General features: G+C 44.5%; 2 protein-coding genes across 2 annotated transcripts; both read left to right on the forward strand.

Moving 5' to 3' along the window:
* Positions 1-1,550: 1,550 nt before the first annotated feature.
* On the forward strand, positions 1,551-4,683 carry LOC139306327 (leucine-rich melanocyte differentiation-associated protein). The gene is made up of 4 exons (XM_070930262.1): positions 1,551-1,714; positions 3,385-3,576; positions 3,686-3,763; positions 4,491-4,683. The coding sequence occupies exons 1-4, from the start codon at positions 1,551-1,553 to the stop codon at positions 4,681-4,683; spliced, it is 627 nt and encodes a 208-aa protein (XP_070786363.1).
* A 9,952-nt stretch (positions 4,684-14,635) lies between these two features.
* paqr9 (progestin and adipoQ receptor family member 9) lies at positions 14,636-15,877 on the forward strand. The gene has a single exon (XM_070930149.1). It carries the CDS (start codon positions 14,717-14,719, stop codon positions 15,875-15,877), a length of 1,161 nt encoding a protein of 386 aa, XP_070786250.1. The 5' UTR covers positions 14,636-14,716.
* The last annotated feature ends 3,640 nt before the right edge of the window (positions 15,878-19,517 follow it).

The raw sequence follows: 19,517 nt of genomic DNA on the forward strand, positions 1-19,517 counted from the left end.
CTGCAAACCACAAGGTTAAGGCGGGCGGCAATGTGATTATCCTCATCATGTGATCTACAGCCGGGCTATGAAAGGCAGTCTTTTATATGAGCTTTGAGCACAGTGAGGTTTGCATGCACTGAGAAGACACACCAGATCGTCTTCAGCTCGGTAAGTCCAGCTAAAACTGACCAGATTTGTGTGTGTGTGTGTGTGTGTGTGCTGCATGCACATTTATATTTGAGTGTTTCTCACAATAGCAGGACGACCTGAAATGTGTGCAGTGTTAGATGAGGGCTAGCACGTCATGTGCTGTAAATGATGAACAATGTTACTTTCTTTGCCGAGCTCTTAATGCAAAGAGCAGCCCTTCTTTTCTTTTTTCTTTTTTTTATTTGAATAATCCTAACGTTAACGTTGGTGCCTACTTAAATCCACGATAAGATTTCGAATAAAAGGGGCCTTTGGGTGACATAACACACTCTGGGGCAGTTGAGCTTCATCCCTTTCTTTCTGAGAGCGAGACGAGAAGGTTGATCATTAATCCCCAGCACAGAGCTGGAGTCAGAGGTGTGGTTAGCCTAGCTTAGCATATAGACTGGCCAAAACTTGAAAGAATACACCCGCCAACATGTCTAAAACTCACTAATTAACACGTCGTGTCTCGTTGGGCTTGTCCTTGTGAGGTTTGGCCAGGTCTGGTGACTGCACAGAGAACAAAACATTATGTATAGCAACCCGCTCCGTAGCCAGAGGCGCTACACAGTGCTGGGTGAATGGATACCAGTGTTGATGCATTTCCGTCTATATACAAATTAAACAAATGAGTTCCAGTGTTTTAATTGGTGAGCTTTAGAGGCGTTGGTAGGTGTAATTTTGGCAGAGCCAGGCTAGCTGTTTCCCCCTTGCTTCCAGGGTTCATGCTAAGCTAGGCTAACCGCGTCCCAAATCCAGCTCTGTAGAGATTGATATCTATCTGCTAATCACACTGTCGGAAAGACAAGAAGTAATAATATATATATATATATATATATATATATATATATATATATATTCATTTACTTGCATCTACTCAGTGTTATGTTCTCCAGGCCGTAACATAATGTGGACATTGGTTGCACAAACCCAATCCTTTCATTAGTCTCTATGATGACACATACATTGTTTTAGGATTGCAAGAACATGTGTGGCATAGTTCTGGATCAATCTCTTAAATGTCCACATGCAGCTGATATTGTATGGGACTGCCGGTAGAATAAAATGTCCCGGTGTATAAGATTTTTAGACCCTGTAGGAGTCATTTAGCACGGGGGTTCATCATTTTTCTTAAACGAAGTAATAAATGCCATTGGGTTAGCCTCGTTTAATTTGTCGGTTATATTCGGCTTGTAATAATAGCGTTTGACTCATTCAGCCTCTCATTCATGTCTCCCAACCCTCCGCTGTTCCGTTGCTTCTTCAGGGTTTGATCATGACATAAACGTCCGGCTTCTCTCCGAATCTTCGTCAACACAAGAGGAGAGGAGCTGTGGAGGATACACTACTGAGGGTTTTTTTTTTTTTTTTTTGTCATGGATCACCATACCTCAGGCCAACAGGGTCAACCCAGCCACGCCTCAAGCTTTCAGTGGCTTTCTTTTGCTTACCGGGGCCTGACAGAAATCCCCTATGAAAGCATTCTCATGCAGACGGACACTCTGGAGGTGCTGGACCTCAGTTACAACCTGCTGGATGAGTATCCTTTTCTTGATTGCCAGAAGCTTAAAGTGTTCCTTTGCTTCTGACAAAAATGGTTTGTCTTTTTTGCTGCTTCCTTATTGCCTCACCCAACATAGGTACTGCATAGGTTAGATACAGGTATGCCAATCATTTGCAGAGAAGAATTTTACATTACTGAGTCTTTACAAGACTAAAGCCCAACACACAACCGTTGCGCACATCGCGCAAGAAGCAGGAGTCAAGGTACAGACAATGGGACGTGAATGTGATCACATTAGGAAATATGAAAGGGGCATCTCCCGGTGACACATCTGATTATGTCTTGTGTTGCCTTTAACAGTCTACAGCCTTGCTAGTGGCTCTATTGGTCTCTGCGAGGTTAGCTAAATGCTAACATCGGCATGCTTACATGCTCACAATGACAATGCTAACACGCAGATTTTTAGCGGGCAACGTCTACTGGTCACCGTCTTAGTGTGGCGCGTTAGCATGCTAACATTTGCTAAGTGGCACCAACACAAAGCACAGTTGAGGCTAATGGGAACACCATTAGATTTGCGGGTATAGATTGCTGCAGGAATGAGTCCTAAAACCCGGAAATCAGTTGACATTTTTACACTTCCAGTTCCAGAAGTCAATGTTTTTTTTTTTGGATGGGTTATTGGTTAGATGCCTGAAATAAGTTCTGTGGTTAACACAAGCTGAAGAGCTTTACAGGTTTTGTTCTACGACATAAAATACGTCAGTAGACACCCCACTCGTGTATTTTGAAGCTATTACATGTCTTAAAAAAGGCGGTCGCTAACAAGTGGCTCACACAGAAAGTCATCTACTCACTAGTCCGCCTTTACAGCTTCATTGTGTTTATACTCTATATCCATATGTCTATATATCTATATCGTGGTGTAGTTCGTTTGGAGCCTAACGTTAGCTTTTTACTTCTGGCGATTCTATTTACGCTTCAAAAATCATAAAGGTGGTGTTGATTAGTGAAGATTATCTTGCTGAACAAAACGTGTAAGTGTCATAAGTATTGGCTTTTTGTTCAGGGAACTAGGGTGATGCTAACTCCCGGGTTAGCCTATGAAAAATACGCCGCCCCGGTAGCACTCTATTTGGTCATAAACCAAAAGTATGGGACACATTAAAATGTTAACCTGACGGTGGTGCGAGACGAAAAGGCAGGACGACCGAAGTTATTACAATTCTTCGTGAGTGGAACATGGAGTTCTGTGCAAAATGTCATGGCAATCATCACGGTTATTTTGAAGATATTTCAGTCTGGACTAAAGTGGCGGACCAACTGACAGAGCGACGTCGCCATGCCTGAAGTCACACCGCTAGCATGGCTAAAGACACACGTTTACCTTCATGCGGGAAGATGGGGCCAATGGATAAACCAGGGAACTGATGGATGGGTATTAGGAAAAAATATTAGTAATCCATTGAGGGTGTTGCTGGTTGTGTGCCTTAAGGTGAACACTTACTTAAAGTCATAGTTTATACAATTCTTTTTATCTTCTATATATCTTTTGCAACAACATATTATAGGATACAACACCCTCATGTAGTTAAATATTTAGTCACACACATAAACATTCGTGATGACGTTATAGTGATGTTATATTTCCTCAGTGACTGACAGTCCTGAGCAGTTTGCGTTGCGATGTGTTCTCCTTCATGAAGTCCTTATTGGAACCCGGCTCTGCTGGGTCAGCTGGAGAAGCTCAGCACTCTGATCCTGGACTGCAACAACTACACGTCCCACATCAAGTTCCCCTACATGGCGAGCGTCACCACCGTGTGCATCAACAAGAACAAGATCAACAACCTGCCCGTGTTCGTGGAGGAAATCAGACGGAAGTTCCCGAACATAAAGTGCGAGCCTGGGATTGGTTGTTTTGTTCCGTTTCGTTTTGAGTTCTTGTACATAGCCTTGATGTTCATTCTTGCTGCTTTACGCTTCTGTATCTCATTTCAAATGCAGGATCCTCAGCATGATGAACAACGAGGCGGCACCCAGCTATTTCAATGGGGGTAGTCTGACCCAGTACAAAGACTACAGGTGAGCATCGAGGTCCCTTCCTTTCACCACCTCCTTGTTTTTCATAGAACCACAATAATCCCTCTGTGTATTCTCTGTTTGTGAGGAATAATGTTACAGGCTGTCACTTGACTTTGGTAAAGTCTTTTTTTTACAGGCTGATTTGAGTATTTTTAAACTCCACATATTACATTTTGACTTATTTTACGGCAATAAAAGCGAAACAAAGAAAGAGATACATGCGTAAATAAAGGACTGAGTATTTCAGGCTGTGTGGAGAAGGCTTTTCAAAAGCTTTTGGACCTTCACGTTGGGAAATAATATTCATAGAAAATGGAATTCACTGACTAAAATACATTTAAAAATGAAGTGTTGTTTACTACTACTGCTACTATTGTCGACCTCATTGTTTCTAAAATCCCAGCTACGGCCCGGCTGACATGCAACCTGATCCTTACATTTGGATCATAAGACAATGTTCTATTATTTATTTTATTACCTTATGAAGTCCCAGGGTCAGTTTTGCCGTTTCATTAGCATCATCCACTTGGCTGACCGGGCTGGTTAGTTTGATCATCTGGCCTGTGATTTTAGAATAGAGTCCGTTCTTATGCCAAGTAAACAAACTAATGGACACAGTTTGGTGCGCGCATTAAGAATACATGAAAGGTTTTCAGATGCATCAGGGTACCTTCCAAAATCCTCTCCGACCTCTCAGAGCGCCGCGTTCCCCCCATTGTTTCCTCAGACAGTACGTCATCAGTCAGATCCCGGGTCTGGAGATCCTGGATGACACCGAGGTCCTGGAGAAAGAGAGAGCCCAGGCTAGGAAAACCTACAGGCTGCAGCAGAGCGGCCATGGCAGCAGAAAGAGGAAGGAGGACTCGTCAAAGAAACAGACTCACGCGCAGAAAAAGCCGAACACTGCTATAAGACAATAGGATTTGGTTTTCCCCTTAAATTCAGCCCTTTATGTTACGCTGTGAACGTTATGATAACACTGTGTGTTCTGTATCTGCTTGTTTCAACGTGTTAAATATTCAAATCCAAACACCATGTTTTATATAGCTGCACTATCAAATTAAAAATGGAAATATTCTACATGGCTGTTGCGTCACTTTCTTTGCTATTTGCCTACTGTTGTTTATTCTGATGGCACGAAAGTTTTTTGTTTGTTGACGAATTAGACAATCTTTAATGAAACAGTCAGTATCCCTGCGTGGGGCTGCGGCTGCAGGCTTTGCAAGTGTCGTCTGCGGTGCTACCACTAAGGGGAGGCAAAGACGCGTGCACCAGTAGGCACGATGACCACCCAGAGAAAGTTGGACTGAACAAAACTTCAGTGTAACGGATTTCCAGCTACTGTACGGGTCAGTTTTGAGTTTGTGAAATAATGTTCGGAAATACAGAAAACAGTCGGTTGGACACAACAAGACATTTGATGAACTCACCATGGGTTTTAGGTTAGGATATATGTGTTTCACAGTTTTCTGCACATTAAGCAGCCAATGAAGTCATCACCTCAAATTTGTTTTGGACATTCTCAACATGTTTTCAAATCTGTTCTACACACTCAAAACCTTGAATTAGTCATGCTGGGGGTTTTTTGTTTTTTTTTTCCCCTGACAGATTTACAAACTGTGATATACAACCACAGCCTTTGCAATTATTTCTCACAATTAACATCATATTTACCCTTATTTCACACCAATATGAATGTCCTACTTTCTAAATACTGAAAAGGAATCACTGTATTTCTGTGTATTGTTGCTGCTGGGTGTACTGGGCCTATGTCCTATTTAAAGACTCAACACTCAAAAACAAACAACTACTGGTACTTCTTGGAATTACTCACCACTTGAATCGAGTCAGTATGTCTAATTATTGGCTGACATCATTGGTTCGCGTTGTTTTAGTCTGTCAAAAAAAAACAAAAGACACAATACACATCGTAATACACACTGACCTCCAGCATTTGAGAGTGGTATTTTGACATTAAAACTAATCACTTGCACTCTTTTTCAATGATTTTCCTAAACATTGCAACCATCATTTGCAATCGTCTCTGTGAATCAGCTTCTCTTACACAAGTCTGTAAATGTAAAATAAGAAAGCCCATCGAAAATCTGGAAATATTATTGTAAATGGATCAATACGGAGTTTTATCAGAATCAGAAACACTTTATTGATTCCTGGGGGGGGGGGGGATTGTGCAGTACCGGTGCTCCCATTCAAGAGTTGAAAGGAGCATAAATTGAAAAATAAAAAGTAAAAAATATATACAATAGCAATGTATATACTGTATATGTATGTATTAATTAAGAAATATAGTGTGTATATATATATGTGTGTGTGTGTAGTGTGTATATAGTTTGTGTTCAGTAGATATGTTGAGTGTGATGAGAAGACTGATATCTGTGAGAGCAGTAAAGAACTGCACTAAGGATGTGGTTAGGCTAACGTTAGCTCAGCATATGAAGACTGGGAACATGGGGAAATAACTGGCCTGTCCGTCTGTTCAAAGTTTAAAAATATGCCTGCTCGCTAACTTTGGTTAGAGCAAGGCTAACCCATTTCTCCCTGCTTCCAGTCTTTAAGCTAGGCTAAGCTAGGCTAACTTGGTCCTGATTCTAGGTCTGTACTGAACACGCAGACACGAGGAACGATTCGTTTAAACTCAATGGGTTAGCTGAAGTTTAAACTTCAAACGGTGAGCAAACTGAAGCTAAGCTAGTCCTATTGAAAAGTGTTACTTATTGATAGTTTGGCTCATTATCTTTTTTTGTTTATTCAGAGACCTACGACTCAAACACATATACAAGCATAGAAAAACGTGGCATAACATCTTGATCGTAAACTTCAACCTTGTTCAAAGTAGAGTTTTTTTTGGCAAGTTATTCCAAATACAGCCGAAGCTAGAAGGTAATAGGTCAGCAGTGTTTCTTCAAATGAAATAAATAATCCCCCCTTGAGTTTTGATGTTCTGTGTAGTACGGACCTTGCTGTAGGGGAGGGCTCAGGAGCCCATATCTGGCCATGCAGCCCCCCCCCCCCCCCGGACCTCTGCAGCACATATACCACTCTGTTTACATTAAAAACAAGTAAGGGAGGTGGCAGGGGGGGGACAACCGCTCGCTGTCTGAAAGCACCTTTACTTACCTGACCTTTCGTCCAGAGTATTGGTCAAACTTCAAAAATGCTGGATCACACTTTTCCCACAATGCAACTCTATTACACCCACAGCCCCCCCCCCCCCCCCCCCCCAGTTTGTAACGCAGGTTTTCTGTTATAAATGTTTTGTCTCCAAACCCCAGCTGATCTCAAACTTTAGAAAGCTGCTTCAGAACCATGTAAGGTCTTATACTTATAGCAAGTACATTGAATAAATACTACGTTGACGCTAACGCTATCGCTAAAGTGATCTTTTTGACAAGACATCTGTGCACAAATGTAGATCAGCACTTTCAGTTCTCCAATGTTGTGGTTTCATGTCACCAGCGTTGCGTTTGCTATAACTTCTACCATTTCAGAGGCTATAGCTCATGTGAACAGATGGCTAGGGTATCTTCCACTAACAGGGACTGCAGGTCAAGTGTATTCCCTTCATTTTCCCTGCAGAAAGCAGTTACGGAGCCACTCTAATGTGGCTGCTAGGCTGCATGTGCAAACGCGGTCAGCACTGCCTAAAGCCTCGGGTGGCTGTGGTACAGAACCGTTTCTTGAAACCTCTTGCAGGCCTCTCCGAACTGTTGGCAGCTGTCCCTGCAGCAGTAGCCAAATGGCATTTGTGTGTCACCTGGCAACCTGGCACTCTGGCAGGCCCAATGAAAGTGTTAACTGGCCGAATGTTTGAAAATCCGAAGGACTTCACCGCCCACAAATCCTGTATGTTAATGTCGGCAAAAAAAACCCACGTCTTCTTGGTCTGGGTGACGATGATGGACAAACATCTAGAAAATACTTCTGACTTATTGGAGTTTAGCAAATGCTTTTAGATTTCAATCTGTAGTTTAGACTTTCCACTTCCTGGGTTAAGATTAATGTAATATTACAATAGTTGACGTGATGCTTAATATAACCCATGACTGATTCACATTAGAAGTAGTTTCGGGGACTTGAAGAGTAGTCCTGAGCAGAGAGTCCTTAACCTTAAAGTGTTTGGAGGTTGTTCAGTTTGTCTCAAATGGCTTGTTTCAGACAGAGGGGGGGGGGGGACTGAGGGGCTGCAGAAAGGGCCAGGAGAAGATACATAAGGACTTTTTTGAACTGTGAATCAAGCAAAGCTGCTGAGTCCCAGAATAAAGATATAGAGATGAAATGAGTATCATACGGGACCTTTAAGGGCGGCATGGTGGCGCAGTGGTTAGCACTGTCGCATGGGAGGTAAAGCTGGTTAGAGCGGGTTGGGGGTTCGATCCCCAGCTGCCCCCGTCATGTCGAAGTGTCCTTGAGCAAGACACTGAACCCTAAGTTGCTCCCGATGGAGACCAGCACCTTGCATGGCAGCTCGGTCACCATTGGTGTGTGAATGTGTGAGTGAATGGGTGAATGAGACTTAGCTGTAAAGCGCTTTGGGAACCGTGAAGGTTGAAAGGCGCTATATAAGTGAGACCATTTACCATTTACTTTAAGAAACTTGATGATGAAAACTTTGCTGAACTACATGTACCACAGCGGTGAGGTAAAGCTGGCCCAAAGTCTGTCTTTCTTGTGTAATGCTGGCTGAATTTCCACACATTGTTTCCCTCCCGTTGACAACGGCCAACTTCTCGCCACGCGCTTTGTTCCGTTCGAAGAGCCCTTTTCTACTTTCTGTGCTTTGCAATGCCACAGTGTTTTCATATCAGCCCTCCTCTCTCTACTCTTTGTTATCTTATCTCAGTTCCTTCCTCTGCTGGGGCTCGGGGCCCCCCTGCTTTGGAACTGGATGTTCTTTCTGTGCCCCCCCCAACACACACATACACACACACACACACACACACACACTCTCTCTCTCCCTCTTTAAATGCCTCTCTCTGGGTCTCTACACAGCTCCCAGTGTAAGGAAGTCTTTTACTGTGAAGACAAGTATTTGACAAGTGCAGGAGCACTGGTGTGCCAAACTGGCCAGTTATATGGAGCATGAGGCCCAGCTTAAGGACCTGCAGCAGGTCGAGGCAGGCAGACCTGTGCTATTCCCTTCCATCAGTGCAGCTACGTAGATATCTTGTGGTTTTTAAATCCTCTATTAGTGTATGCAATTTTTTATGGTGAGATCAATATCGTTCCTGATACAGTAAATTTTACAGAAAGTCAGCGGAGAAACTACAAATGCATAAAATAACGAGACAGGAATGTATGTTTTTGGCTAATCCAACACATTAAATAGGTACTTAAAGGTCCCATATTGTAGAAAGTGAGATCTCCATGTCTTGTTGGATTATAAAGCAGGTCTGGGTGCTGTATAAATACTGTGAAAGTATCAAAACGCTCAGTCCACAGAGAAATGAAACACAGCCCGTATTCAGACACTGCACCTTTAAAACGAGCCGTCAGGACTTCCTTAAGGTTCAGATTAATGATGCGTATCGGAGGGGATTTAAAAGTGGGTATACGCAACGCCGATGAAAGGAAAGTAGGTATACGCCGTATATACTTTCCATTATGCTAAGCTAGGCTAACTACATCCTGACTCCAGCTCAACACGCAGACCGATCCTCGATCCTCTCAGCTCACTCTCTGGAAGACGGCGGATTCATTCCTCTCAATGTCTTTCGGCGATTGTGGACAATGGATTTACACGTCCATCACGTCATACAGTCATGTGAGCAGTAGGACTTTCACTCGCGCACATGGCCAGCGGTTTCCAGTAAACTGGCCCGGGCTGTTTTCTGTCAGAATGGCAGCGTGATCATCACTGACTCCAGCCTGATGCCACGTCACAAAGCTGACAAGGGGAGCGTTGGAGTTCAGGTTTACCGCAGCGCCTACCGCAGGCTACCAAGAGCCTGAGCCTGACCTGGTCATCGGTGAGTGTCGTGCTTGTGCTGACTTTCAAAGGACATAATGTATGCTAGATGCTTGATTTGTATGTGTGTGTGTGTGTGTGTGTGTGAAGTGTATTGTCTGCTGTTGAATGGTGGGAAGGAAGCCAGAGTTTCCTTTCCTCCAACAGACAGCCTTTGTCTGGGAACTAGTGTTTTATGGTCCCCAACGAGTGTGTGTGTGTGTGCACTTGTACAGCTATCCTTATGAGAACCAATTTTAGTTCTAAACCTTGCAAGTGAGGACGTTTTGGAAAGTGAGGACATTTTGGCCGGCCCTCACTTTCGGACTTAAAAGGGCAGTTTGAGGGTTCAGACATGGTTTTAAGGTGTGTGTGTATTCATTCACAGGTTTCAGGCATGCTTTTTCCTGCACAGTGACTTTTGGTTCAGTACTCTTCCCAAATTCCAGGTACTAAATACAAGAAACACACACCGCCAGTCATGTCGGGACCGCTGACACACCAAGACTGCTCGTACTCAAAGCACATGCAGTGCTCTTTATGAGCTGGAGTCTGTCTTCACTGTGTGTGTGTGTGTGTGTGTGTGTGTGTGTGTGTGTGTGTGTTTAGTAGCTCAACAAGTGGCAACACTTCTTCAGAGAAATGATCCAGGTCCCATCGGTTTCATGAGGATTTCTCAGTTAAACTTCAAACCAGTATTTCAAGCCATCAACCAAATAGCTGCACATCTGGACCTACTTCTGGGGTCCATCTGTTTCAGATTGCAGCCGCGGCGTGTTGAGCATTTGAACACCGTTTCTGCCTTCTCTGCAAACAGAAGCTGATAACCGATCTATCTTCTGGTGTTTCGTTGTTTTTTAACTTGAGCGAAATCTGGACCGAACTGTGTTCGACAAGCAATCCAAGAGGATTCAGATATGAGTGGATCCGATACTGGACCCGGAACCAACCAAACGCAGTTGTTTGTGTTGTAAAAGATGTCTATGGCTTTTTGAGAAACACTGAAGACCTGATATAAACTCAGTGACTCATCAGCTGAAGCACTTCCTGTTCACTTGGACGTGTTCGGGCCGTGCGGCGTGTTGCTGCAAACACTGCAGGTCTCAGTCCACAAATGCTCATGGCTGGAGGACATGAATGTGTGGAACTGCAGAACATGACGAGTCTGTCTTGTTTACACATGCAGCGGACTAAACTCCTGGATCCTGCACTTCAAAAGAAAAAGCCAGGCTTTTTTTTTTCTTTTTTTTACAATTGTGGTTGGCAGGGCGAAGTGCGGAAGACAGAAGCAACACTGAAAAGTCACGAGAGACACCTGGGAGTCTGAAAGGGGGACCCAAAGAGGCTCCTAAAGAGCTTTTCATGCTTCCTGAAAACAAATATGACGGGTCCTTGAAGGAATCAAACGGTGTAAAGAGTGTGGGAGTGATCCCAGTTGTACTAGAATGTAATCAAGACCTTAACAATGTTCAAACGAGTATAATCTTTCAGCTCAAATGTGTCCGGTGAGTCCGTCATGTAATTCTACCCAGCCATTCGTGTCCATTATGTCATAATAATAATCAACAAAAGACATGTTGTAGCTCTCTCTCCCGGTCTGCTTCGCGCAGAGGTGTGGCCCTGCTTTCTTATCCCTCAGGGGAATCTGGAAAGTGGCCGCTCCACCCATCCGGCCAAAATTACTGGTATAAAGACTCCCCTGACATCTGGCCGCAGCCGTCATGGCTGGAGGGTGAACAGCGAGCTGCTTCACCCGCGGTGTGTGGAGGAGAGGTACCGCAGGTCTTCCCCCCTGGCCGCCGTCAGGCTCTACAATCAGCACTGCTCCCAGTAGACCTGCTCCCAGTAGACCACACACACACACACACACACACACACACACACACAGGAATGGACAATCCACATATCTCCGAATGTAACAAATGGTGCAATACCCACACCTCTCAATGTGCAATACAGTATAATTCCTTTACCTTTATTTCTTTCGTTCTGTGAAATTGTAAATTACAGTTTGTTTGTTTTTTAGTTTTAGTATCTTTTTTATGACGGCCTTTATTGTTTTCATTTATTATATCTTGATTTCCTGCTTATGTCTCTGCTATGTATGCTGCTGTAACAAATGCAAATTTCCCCCGCTGAGGGATTAACAAAGGATTAGTTTATGTTGTGTAAACACATTAAAGGCATATATAAAGTGACATGATATGGAAAACCCATGCTTGCAACGGGGAAATGAAACGAGGAAGCTTCACGCCGATGCTTAAAGCGGTAATTCTCTGTATCATGTCGTTTCCGCTTACTTTGGTCTCTTCACCGGTTAGCTGCTGTTCATCAAACAGCCGACATAGATGTCGTGTCGTCTTTTTGTGAGCTCTTTTTTTTGTTGCCCCAGGACCCCCTAACCGGTCCTGTTTAGATATAGGCAGCGGCCGGGTGGAGCGCCGACTAGCTACAGTGACAGTTAGATAGCCGTTAGCTAGCTAGCTAGCTAGCTTGAACCATAATGTGACATTGCAGTTATGTAGCTGATGACAACGATAACAGAAAGCCATGCAATGGTGGAACAACGGTTCCTGGTGAAGACATATCGATATTACTAAGATATGGGACGTTGTAATACCAATAATACTACTCAATTTGAAGGCATATGTCAGTAAGTGCCTGTAAATATGTAAATTCCTGTGTAAACATGTGTCCTGTGTGCTAATGACAACAATGATGACAAAGGAAGAGAGGGGAAGGCACTTTGTTAAAGCCGGAGACATTCAGAGGAACAGAGGGGGGTGGGGGGGCACTCTAGCTGGATTACTCAACAGGACGGAGTGTGCATTTTAAGCAGACCCCGGGAACTCCGTTATCTTGACGCGGTTTTACTGCTGTCAGTCTTCAATCTTCATCTTTTTTTTTTTTCTTTCTTTTTTAAATATACTCAATGTGCGTGTGAAGACCGCAAAAACAGGGAAATAACAAAACAAAACAAAACAAAAAACGCCGACTAAGCAAAGCGTTGAAGTAGTCCGGCACTCTCCTTTGAAGTGCCCCGAGGCAAGTCCGGAAACGTGCTGAAACCGCCTTCAAAATAAAAGGCTCCGGTTTTCTTGCTTCACCAAAATTCAAATTCGCTTGAGCCGCAATTAAGGACAGTATTTCCCCCCCAAAAAAACATATTCTATTATATATATATTCTATATTAACATTCTGTTACATTTTAACAACTACAATACTTAAACATGCGGGCACACTATACGACTTGCAAATAAAGAGTTTGGCAATAAACCTTCTTTGGCAATTTTTTTAAAATTTTGTATTGCTTTGTATCCATTATTTCCATGAAAAACAAAAAAAAGTTGTCAAAAATGTTTATGTATGTAAATGTAAATGTTTTTTAAATATTATTATTATTATGTATTTATTTATTTTTCAGAATGCACATTAATGGGTAACAAACATTACCATTATATATGTATATATATATTACTGTAGAAATCTCCCCCAAAATGGACCAAAAGTGGGTTCTCACCATTACCATTACATTCAACCGTCAAACTGATCTTTTCACATTATGCCTCATCCGTATATTCAATTTTTTGTTCTGTATATCTAATTCGTTTCCATCATTTGGTTTTTCCTCTTGTTTTTATTTGTAGTTGTTATAGTGTTTTGTTTTTTTTTCTTACATTTCTTACATTTTTTTTTCTTACATTCTGATTCATTACATTTACATTGTTGTAGCCTAATACTGTAGGAAATGTTGTTGTCATTGTTGTCTGCAAAGCAAATGTGAATTCAGTGTAAGAGTCCGGTGAAAGTGACATCCACCACGTCCAATCGGCTAATAGGTAGCGTGACCGCGACATACTGTTACGTCACGACCTCTGAGTTTTATTTTGAAACTCACAACCGGAATCCCGGTATTACGGCGCGCGCAGCTTGACGCAGGTACCTGTCAAACGGTCTCCCGTCCTCCTCAGCGTTCTGCCGAAACGCCGGCTCCAGCCTCAACGGGCTGAAGACTCACGGCGGTGGACCGGCGTTCCCCAGCGGAATACACGTAGTAATTCCCGCTTGTAGAGCGCCATTGTTTTGCGTTGCGTTAAAGGACTGAACACCGGCACACACACTGTTTTTTTTTCTCTCCGGTCCCGGCGGAGGGGAGAGAGAGAGAGGGGGGGGGGGGGTTATTCCTCTCTGCGGCGCCCTGCATTGCAAAGGAATGGGAGCTGGATGAAGTGAAAGCCGGACGCGGATACAGGCGGACGGACCACGAAACAACAGGAGGGATAGATATAGTGCTGAACGCCGGCATGACCCACATACCGCAGAGCTTAACGGCCGGTCTTCAGGACACAGTAGACAGTAACTAACGTCCGGCTCAACCTTGTGACAGGAATAAGTGACCTTCATTTTTATTTGCTGCTGCAGGATTATGCATAACAAGACACCTGAATGTGCATTTGACTGAACAAGGAGAGCCGTCCACGCAGACCACGTCCTATGCAACAACAAAAAAAAAAAGGAGGGGGGAGGGGGGGGGGACAAGATAAACAGCCAGAAAAGTAGTGCGCGCTGGATGTTTTGCGGACCTTTTCGTATGCTCTGGGGTCAAGAGGAAATCAAAAGGGCAAATTAACCAAGCAGGTGACCTGTGGGGGCTTCTGAATACCACACGCACCCCCCCCCCTGCCATTTTCTCTCCGTACACTGTCGGACTGTCATACCAGCTCTGCTTCTTTGGATTAGCGGCACAGCTCACGAGGCCCGCAGTGGAGCCGGGATCAAAGGTCCCCGGGAGGAGCTGGGGCTGAAAGGTATTTTCAAGCCGGAGCAGCCCGCAGATGCCTTATCTGCTCGCAAGCAGGACGTCGCGTGGCGGTGATCACCGATTATGCCGTGGCCGGCAATAAAGTCAACAGCCAGGCAATAAGAACTGAAGTTCTTTGCAGGACAAAGTTAGATCCAAACATATAAAACTGTAAACTGTCGCCACAATGCTTCTGAACTGCGGTCAGCACCTACCTCTTCTGAGGCATACGGATGTGCCGCCCCGGGTCATAGAAAACTTCATCCTGACGGGCTACCGCTTCCCAAACTACAGCCTGCGGGATTGCTTGCTATCAGCATTTAGGCCCACCAATGAAACCGGCAACTTCTGGACCCACTTCCTTCCGGTTTTCATTTTTTCATACTATTTTGTGGAGGTGTTCGGATGGGAAGGCGCTCCACATGGTGACGCCCCGTTCTTCTATCCGTTGTGGAACTACTTTATCGGGGTGTTCTGTCTGCTGATGGCTAGCAGCATGGCCCACCTGCTCAACTCAATGTCTCTGGTGGTTAGAGAAGTCTGCTTCTTTGTGGACTACGGGACTATCAGCTCTTACACGGTGGGCTCATCGTTGGCGTACTACTACTACATCCACCCTCGGGCGGGGATAGTGGAGACAGGAGGCCACAATGGCTCCCATGTGGGTTTGAAACATGAACGTGCAGGGGCTCTTACATCATCCTATGCAATCCCAGAGTTCAGTGTGTTCTTTGAGACCTTCTATATCCCGAGCGCATGTGTCGTTGCAATCATTTGCGTCTTATCTTGCTGCAACACTCGCCAGAGGTGGAGGCGGCATCGATACGTCATCCGAACCTTTGTTTTCCTCCTCCCGTTCCTCATCTCCTCCACGCCGGTCTTCTACCGCCTCCTCACCAGATCGCCTTATTCCACCACCTCCTCCTCCTTTGTTGCTTCCACCTCCACCTCCAGCTTCTTCTATCGCCACTGCCTCTGGCTGCTGGTGTCAGCCATCTTTAACATCAGCAAGTTCCCCGAGCGGCTTGCCCCGGGCCGCTTCGACATCTGGGGGCACAGCCACCAGTGGTTCCACTGTTGCACGTTTTTGTCCATCCTCGACGAACTCCACATGATCAAGGCTGAGGTGAGGGCAATCCTGCTCAGCCCGACTCTGCTGCTGCCCCCTGCCACCCTCTCCCCCCTACCTGGACCGACCATAGCTTCCACCTACGGGGTGATGCTCCTCCTCCAGACCACCATCGTCTCCATCATCGTGTGGTTTTCCTGGCATGCCAACTGCATCTACGGACCCCAGAGAGACCAGCTAGCAAAGGAACACCCCAAGAAACACCTAAAATGTCACTGATCACAAAGACATCTTTTTTTTTTTATATATCATCCCGATTGTAAGGGAAGATTTGCACATGCATACAGAGCCATGCCACAAAGAGAAGCGCACAAGTAAAACAATATTTCCCTTCCGATTTCAAGTCCCTCATATGTTCCAACCCCCTTGAGAGCATTTTTTCAAGCTTTCATAAGGGGAAATTGGGGACAACGGGAGATGAAAGGATTATATTCTGAGCTCACCACGGGGTGGCTGTCTGGTTGAGTGGATATTGAAAGACCTTGCCAGTTCTTTCCCCTGAGCTGCTCCAGCATGTTCCAACAGGATGTCTAAGCAGTGGTGATAACATTTCGGATAATAACTACCTCTAGGGACTGTACACTTGAGGACAGAGGAAAGGTGCTGGCACCCAGGAGAACACATGTTCCATATAACATTTGGGTAATGCGGCTTAAATGTCAGCGTGACCCTTTACAGACGCTCCTGATGTGCTGTCCGTTGTCAAGTAGTTCCTTCTGTTGCACTTCCTCTTAAACGGTATTTCTCTCTGCTATGGTTGCAGTTGGACCCATTGTCTCACATGGAATTAATTCCTTTTTTTTTTTTTTCTCGGACCTTTCTTAACCATACTTTCTCTTCCTCTGACTTGCGTGGATGCTCACACGCAGTCTCACTTCCTTTTAACTTTCCTAGTGACCCTCGCAGGAAGTGCGTTGGCCTTGACGACGCGACAGAAATAGCCGAGCGCTCACGTCAGTAAAGCACTTTCAGGGGGTCGGTCGAACTGGCCCTGTCATTAAGAAGCCATGCTCGCGTTTTTTAACCTCAAAGGACGCCTAACATTTCGGAAGCATATAATGATGTCCCGCTGACATGTTCTGTCGGGTTATTTAAATGTGAAATGTATTCATAGGGAAGTGAATACATCTGCTGTATGTATGGTTTCCATTACACTGATGACTAGATCCCCATAGATTATGTTCACACTGCTTAAAGTGCTCTAGTTCCGATTAAATGTGATGTTAAATCTGATGTTTTCTAATCAGTTATGAAAAGCTTACTGGATTTTTCTGGAGAGCACATGGAAGCGGCACGCGCTGCATCTGCCGGCAGCTCGCGTTTCGTAACGTCTTTAATTCAAAAAGTTTAAAGGCCTGCATCGTGAGCGTAGATTAAAGGAGGGCGGTGAAACCAGAGGCCGCTTCTCACGGAGGCTTTTCGCGCCATGTGACGCACCGCAACCTCATCAGAGCAAAAGCCATGGCTTGGAAAAGTTCGACACGATGGCGATATTATAGTCGTACTACCCCGCCAGGAACTTCCTGGATAGATTTGCACTTGACAGATCGGGTCAGTAGTTCACCTAGCAGTTTGTACCTCTCATGTATTATCATTGCAGTCAAGTCGGAAGAGCTAATACATACCCGAGCAATCTTTGAAAAACCCATAGGGTCATTTAAACAGCCCTTACTGCTGAAGGTATTTCCATAATGACTCTTTCCTCAATGACACATAGCAGAAAGACTTGATGATAGTCAGAAAAGTCCTCACTGAAACATAAACCAAAATACTAAAGACTTGAATATAATGATAGCACATGAGACAAACTGGGGCTAGAATTTACCATGTAGATTAAATGCTAACAGCACCGGAGAAACTGCCATCTCTTTATTCAACTTTGGACTGCATGCAGCAATGTTTAACCGTATCGCTAGCAATTGTTTGCCTTCACAAATGTTAGCTGTCACCCTTTGTCGAAATACCCATGCAGACATCTGCTTTTTTTTGGTCTTTCTTTGCTACCCAGCCCAAACTCGACAGGCCCCCAGTTTTTGTTGCGTAAAGGTTTGGACTCGGGGGCTCGGGTTCGGTTGTTTTGGATCCAGTTTAATTAAGAAATTCTGTTTTTTTTTCTATGACTGTGCCAATTATCTGCGTCCACGCTTGTCACGTGTTTGAAGTTGACCCGCAATGTCCAGAGGGAAAGGGGAAAGAGAGGCAACAGTGGCGCTAATGTGTCGCGTTAGCCTGGTAAGCTAACAGTCAGTAACAGGTCAAATAAAGCCTCTTAGGCCCGTGCAGAACTCTATTGTTGTGCTAATATCCCAACCCGAAAAGAGAATATATTGTCCGACCCATACTTATGTGAATGATTGGCATCATGTCGTTCGCAGCAGCACTCATTTAGTTTGGCAAAACAGCTGTTTTCACTTCACAAGTTTTTACGATTACCACTGTATAAATTCTACTCATATCTGCGCATTTACTTGTGTTTCCGACGTGTTCACTCGCACAAGAGGAAATGTTTCCGAGGCGGGTGCTGAGTTGGTAATTACGCGTGACATTGGAGTGTATATATGAGGACCATATCGAGGGGTTGTGATAATCACGCTGTCAACGGGCACTTTAAAGCTCCTCAAAATGTCCTCTTTAGCGTTGACCCTGCAGTACTGTATTCCGTCGGCACATTTCAGGTTTGGGTCGCGCTATCTGATGAATAGTCCGAGTCGCCAGAGAACGACGTGTTCCAATGTTGAAGCGATGTTTCTACCTCAATAGAGCATTTCTGTCGCGCTGTCTCTGAGAAGAACCATCGTTTGGAACAAATCGCCACCACCCGCCACCCCCCCACATCCTTCTAGACTGTGGATGCCGGACTTGACTCAATGTTAAAGCAGTGTTCAGTATGTGAATGTTAGACTTAAGAGACTGTACTGTATCTCACGAAGTGAAGTACTCAGGGGTGACTGAAAACCAACACTGATACATTATTTACACGTGCATTTAAATGATTAATTGCTAGAGGTGGAGGGTAATCATAGAGTCTGTGTCTGTTAATGCTGAAAAATTGAAAACCCGCCTCCATTATGTTAATCGATGTATCAAATAGCACTAATATGGATGATCTGACTTTTACTGAATAAATTATGAAGAGGACTGGTGTCGTTGTGGCAATTTATTTCTTTATTTGACCGTGTGGAGGCGTATGGCGTGACGTGGCTTTTATGCCATCGCTGTTATTTCCGGCACACTAGCAGCACTGATTGCTGTCCAATCGAGTGAATATCCTGGCAACTGGATGCCGACATTCATGATCCCCAGAGGACCCATCTTGTTTTTGAATTTTCTTCTAGCGCCACCAGCAGGTCGAGCAGTATACCTCTGAGAGCAGTGGCAGACAACAATAGCAATAGTAATTCTTCATATATGTCTACATATCTGTCTCTAATTCCGTCATCCTGATTGTCCATACTGTAATTTTACTATGCGAGCCTCTTCTGTTCACAGGACATTTATTTCCTGTCCGTCCGTCCTTGAGAGGGATTCTTGACCTGAGCTTTCTTCCATTTTTTTTTCCCCGAATCGAGGGTCTAAGGACAGAGGGTATCGTGTAATACATGCACAGAACAGACATTTAAAAAAGAACTCTTGCGCTTGTAGAGAAAGCCAAGCACTGAAACGTGGTGGAACATCACAGTGAGGTTTTGGCAGACCGTATCTGGCCACTACGTCTGGAGACTTTCCGTTTGGGTCAAGAAGTAGCTCCAGCTCTCAACTCGACTGAGCCTGATAATATTGATCGGGAGTCGTGTGGTGGGCGGCAGCCTCTCCGGGCCTACTTCAACTTGCTGGGCTTGGACTTTGAATAATTCAAATG

The sequence above is a fragment of the Enoplosus armatus genome, chromosome 23 (genome assembly GCF_043641665.1).
Source record: "Enoplosus armatus isolate fEnoArm2 chromosome 23, fEnoArm2.hap1, whole genome shotgun sequence".
Classification (NCBI taxonomy): domain Eukaryota; kingdom Metazoa; phylum Chordata; class Actinopteri; order Centrarchiformes; family Enoplosidae; genus Enoplosus; species Enoplosus armatus.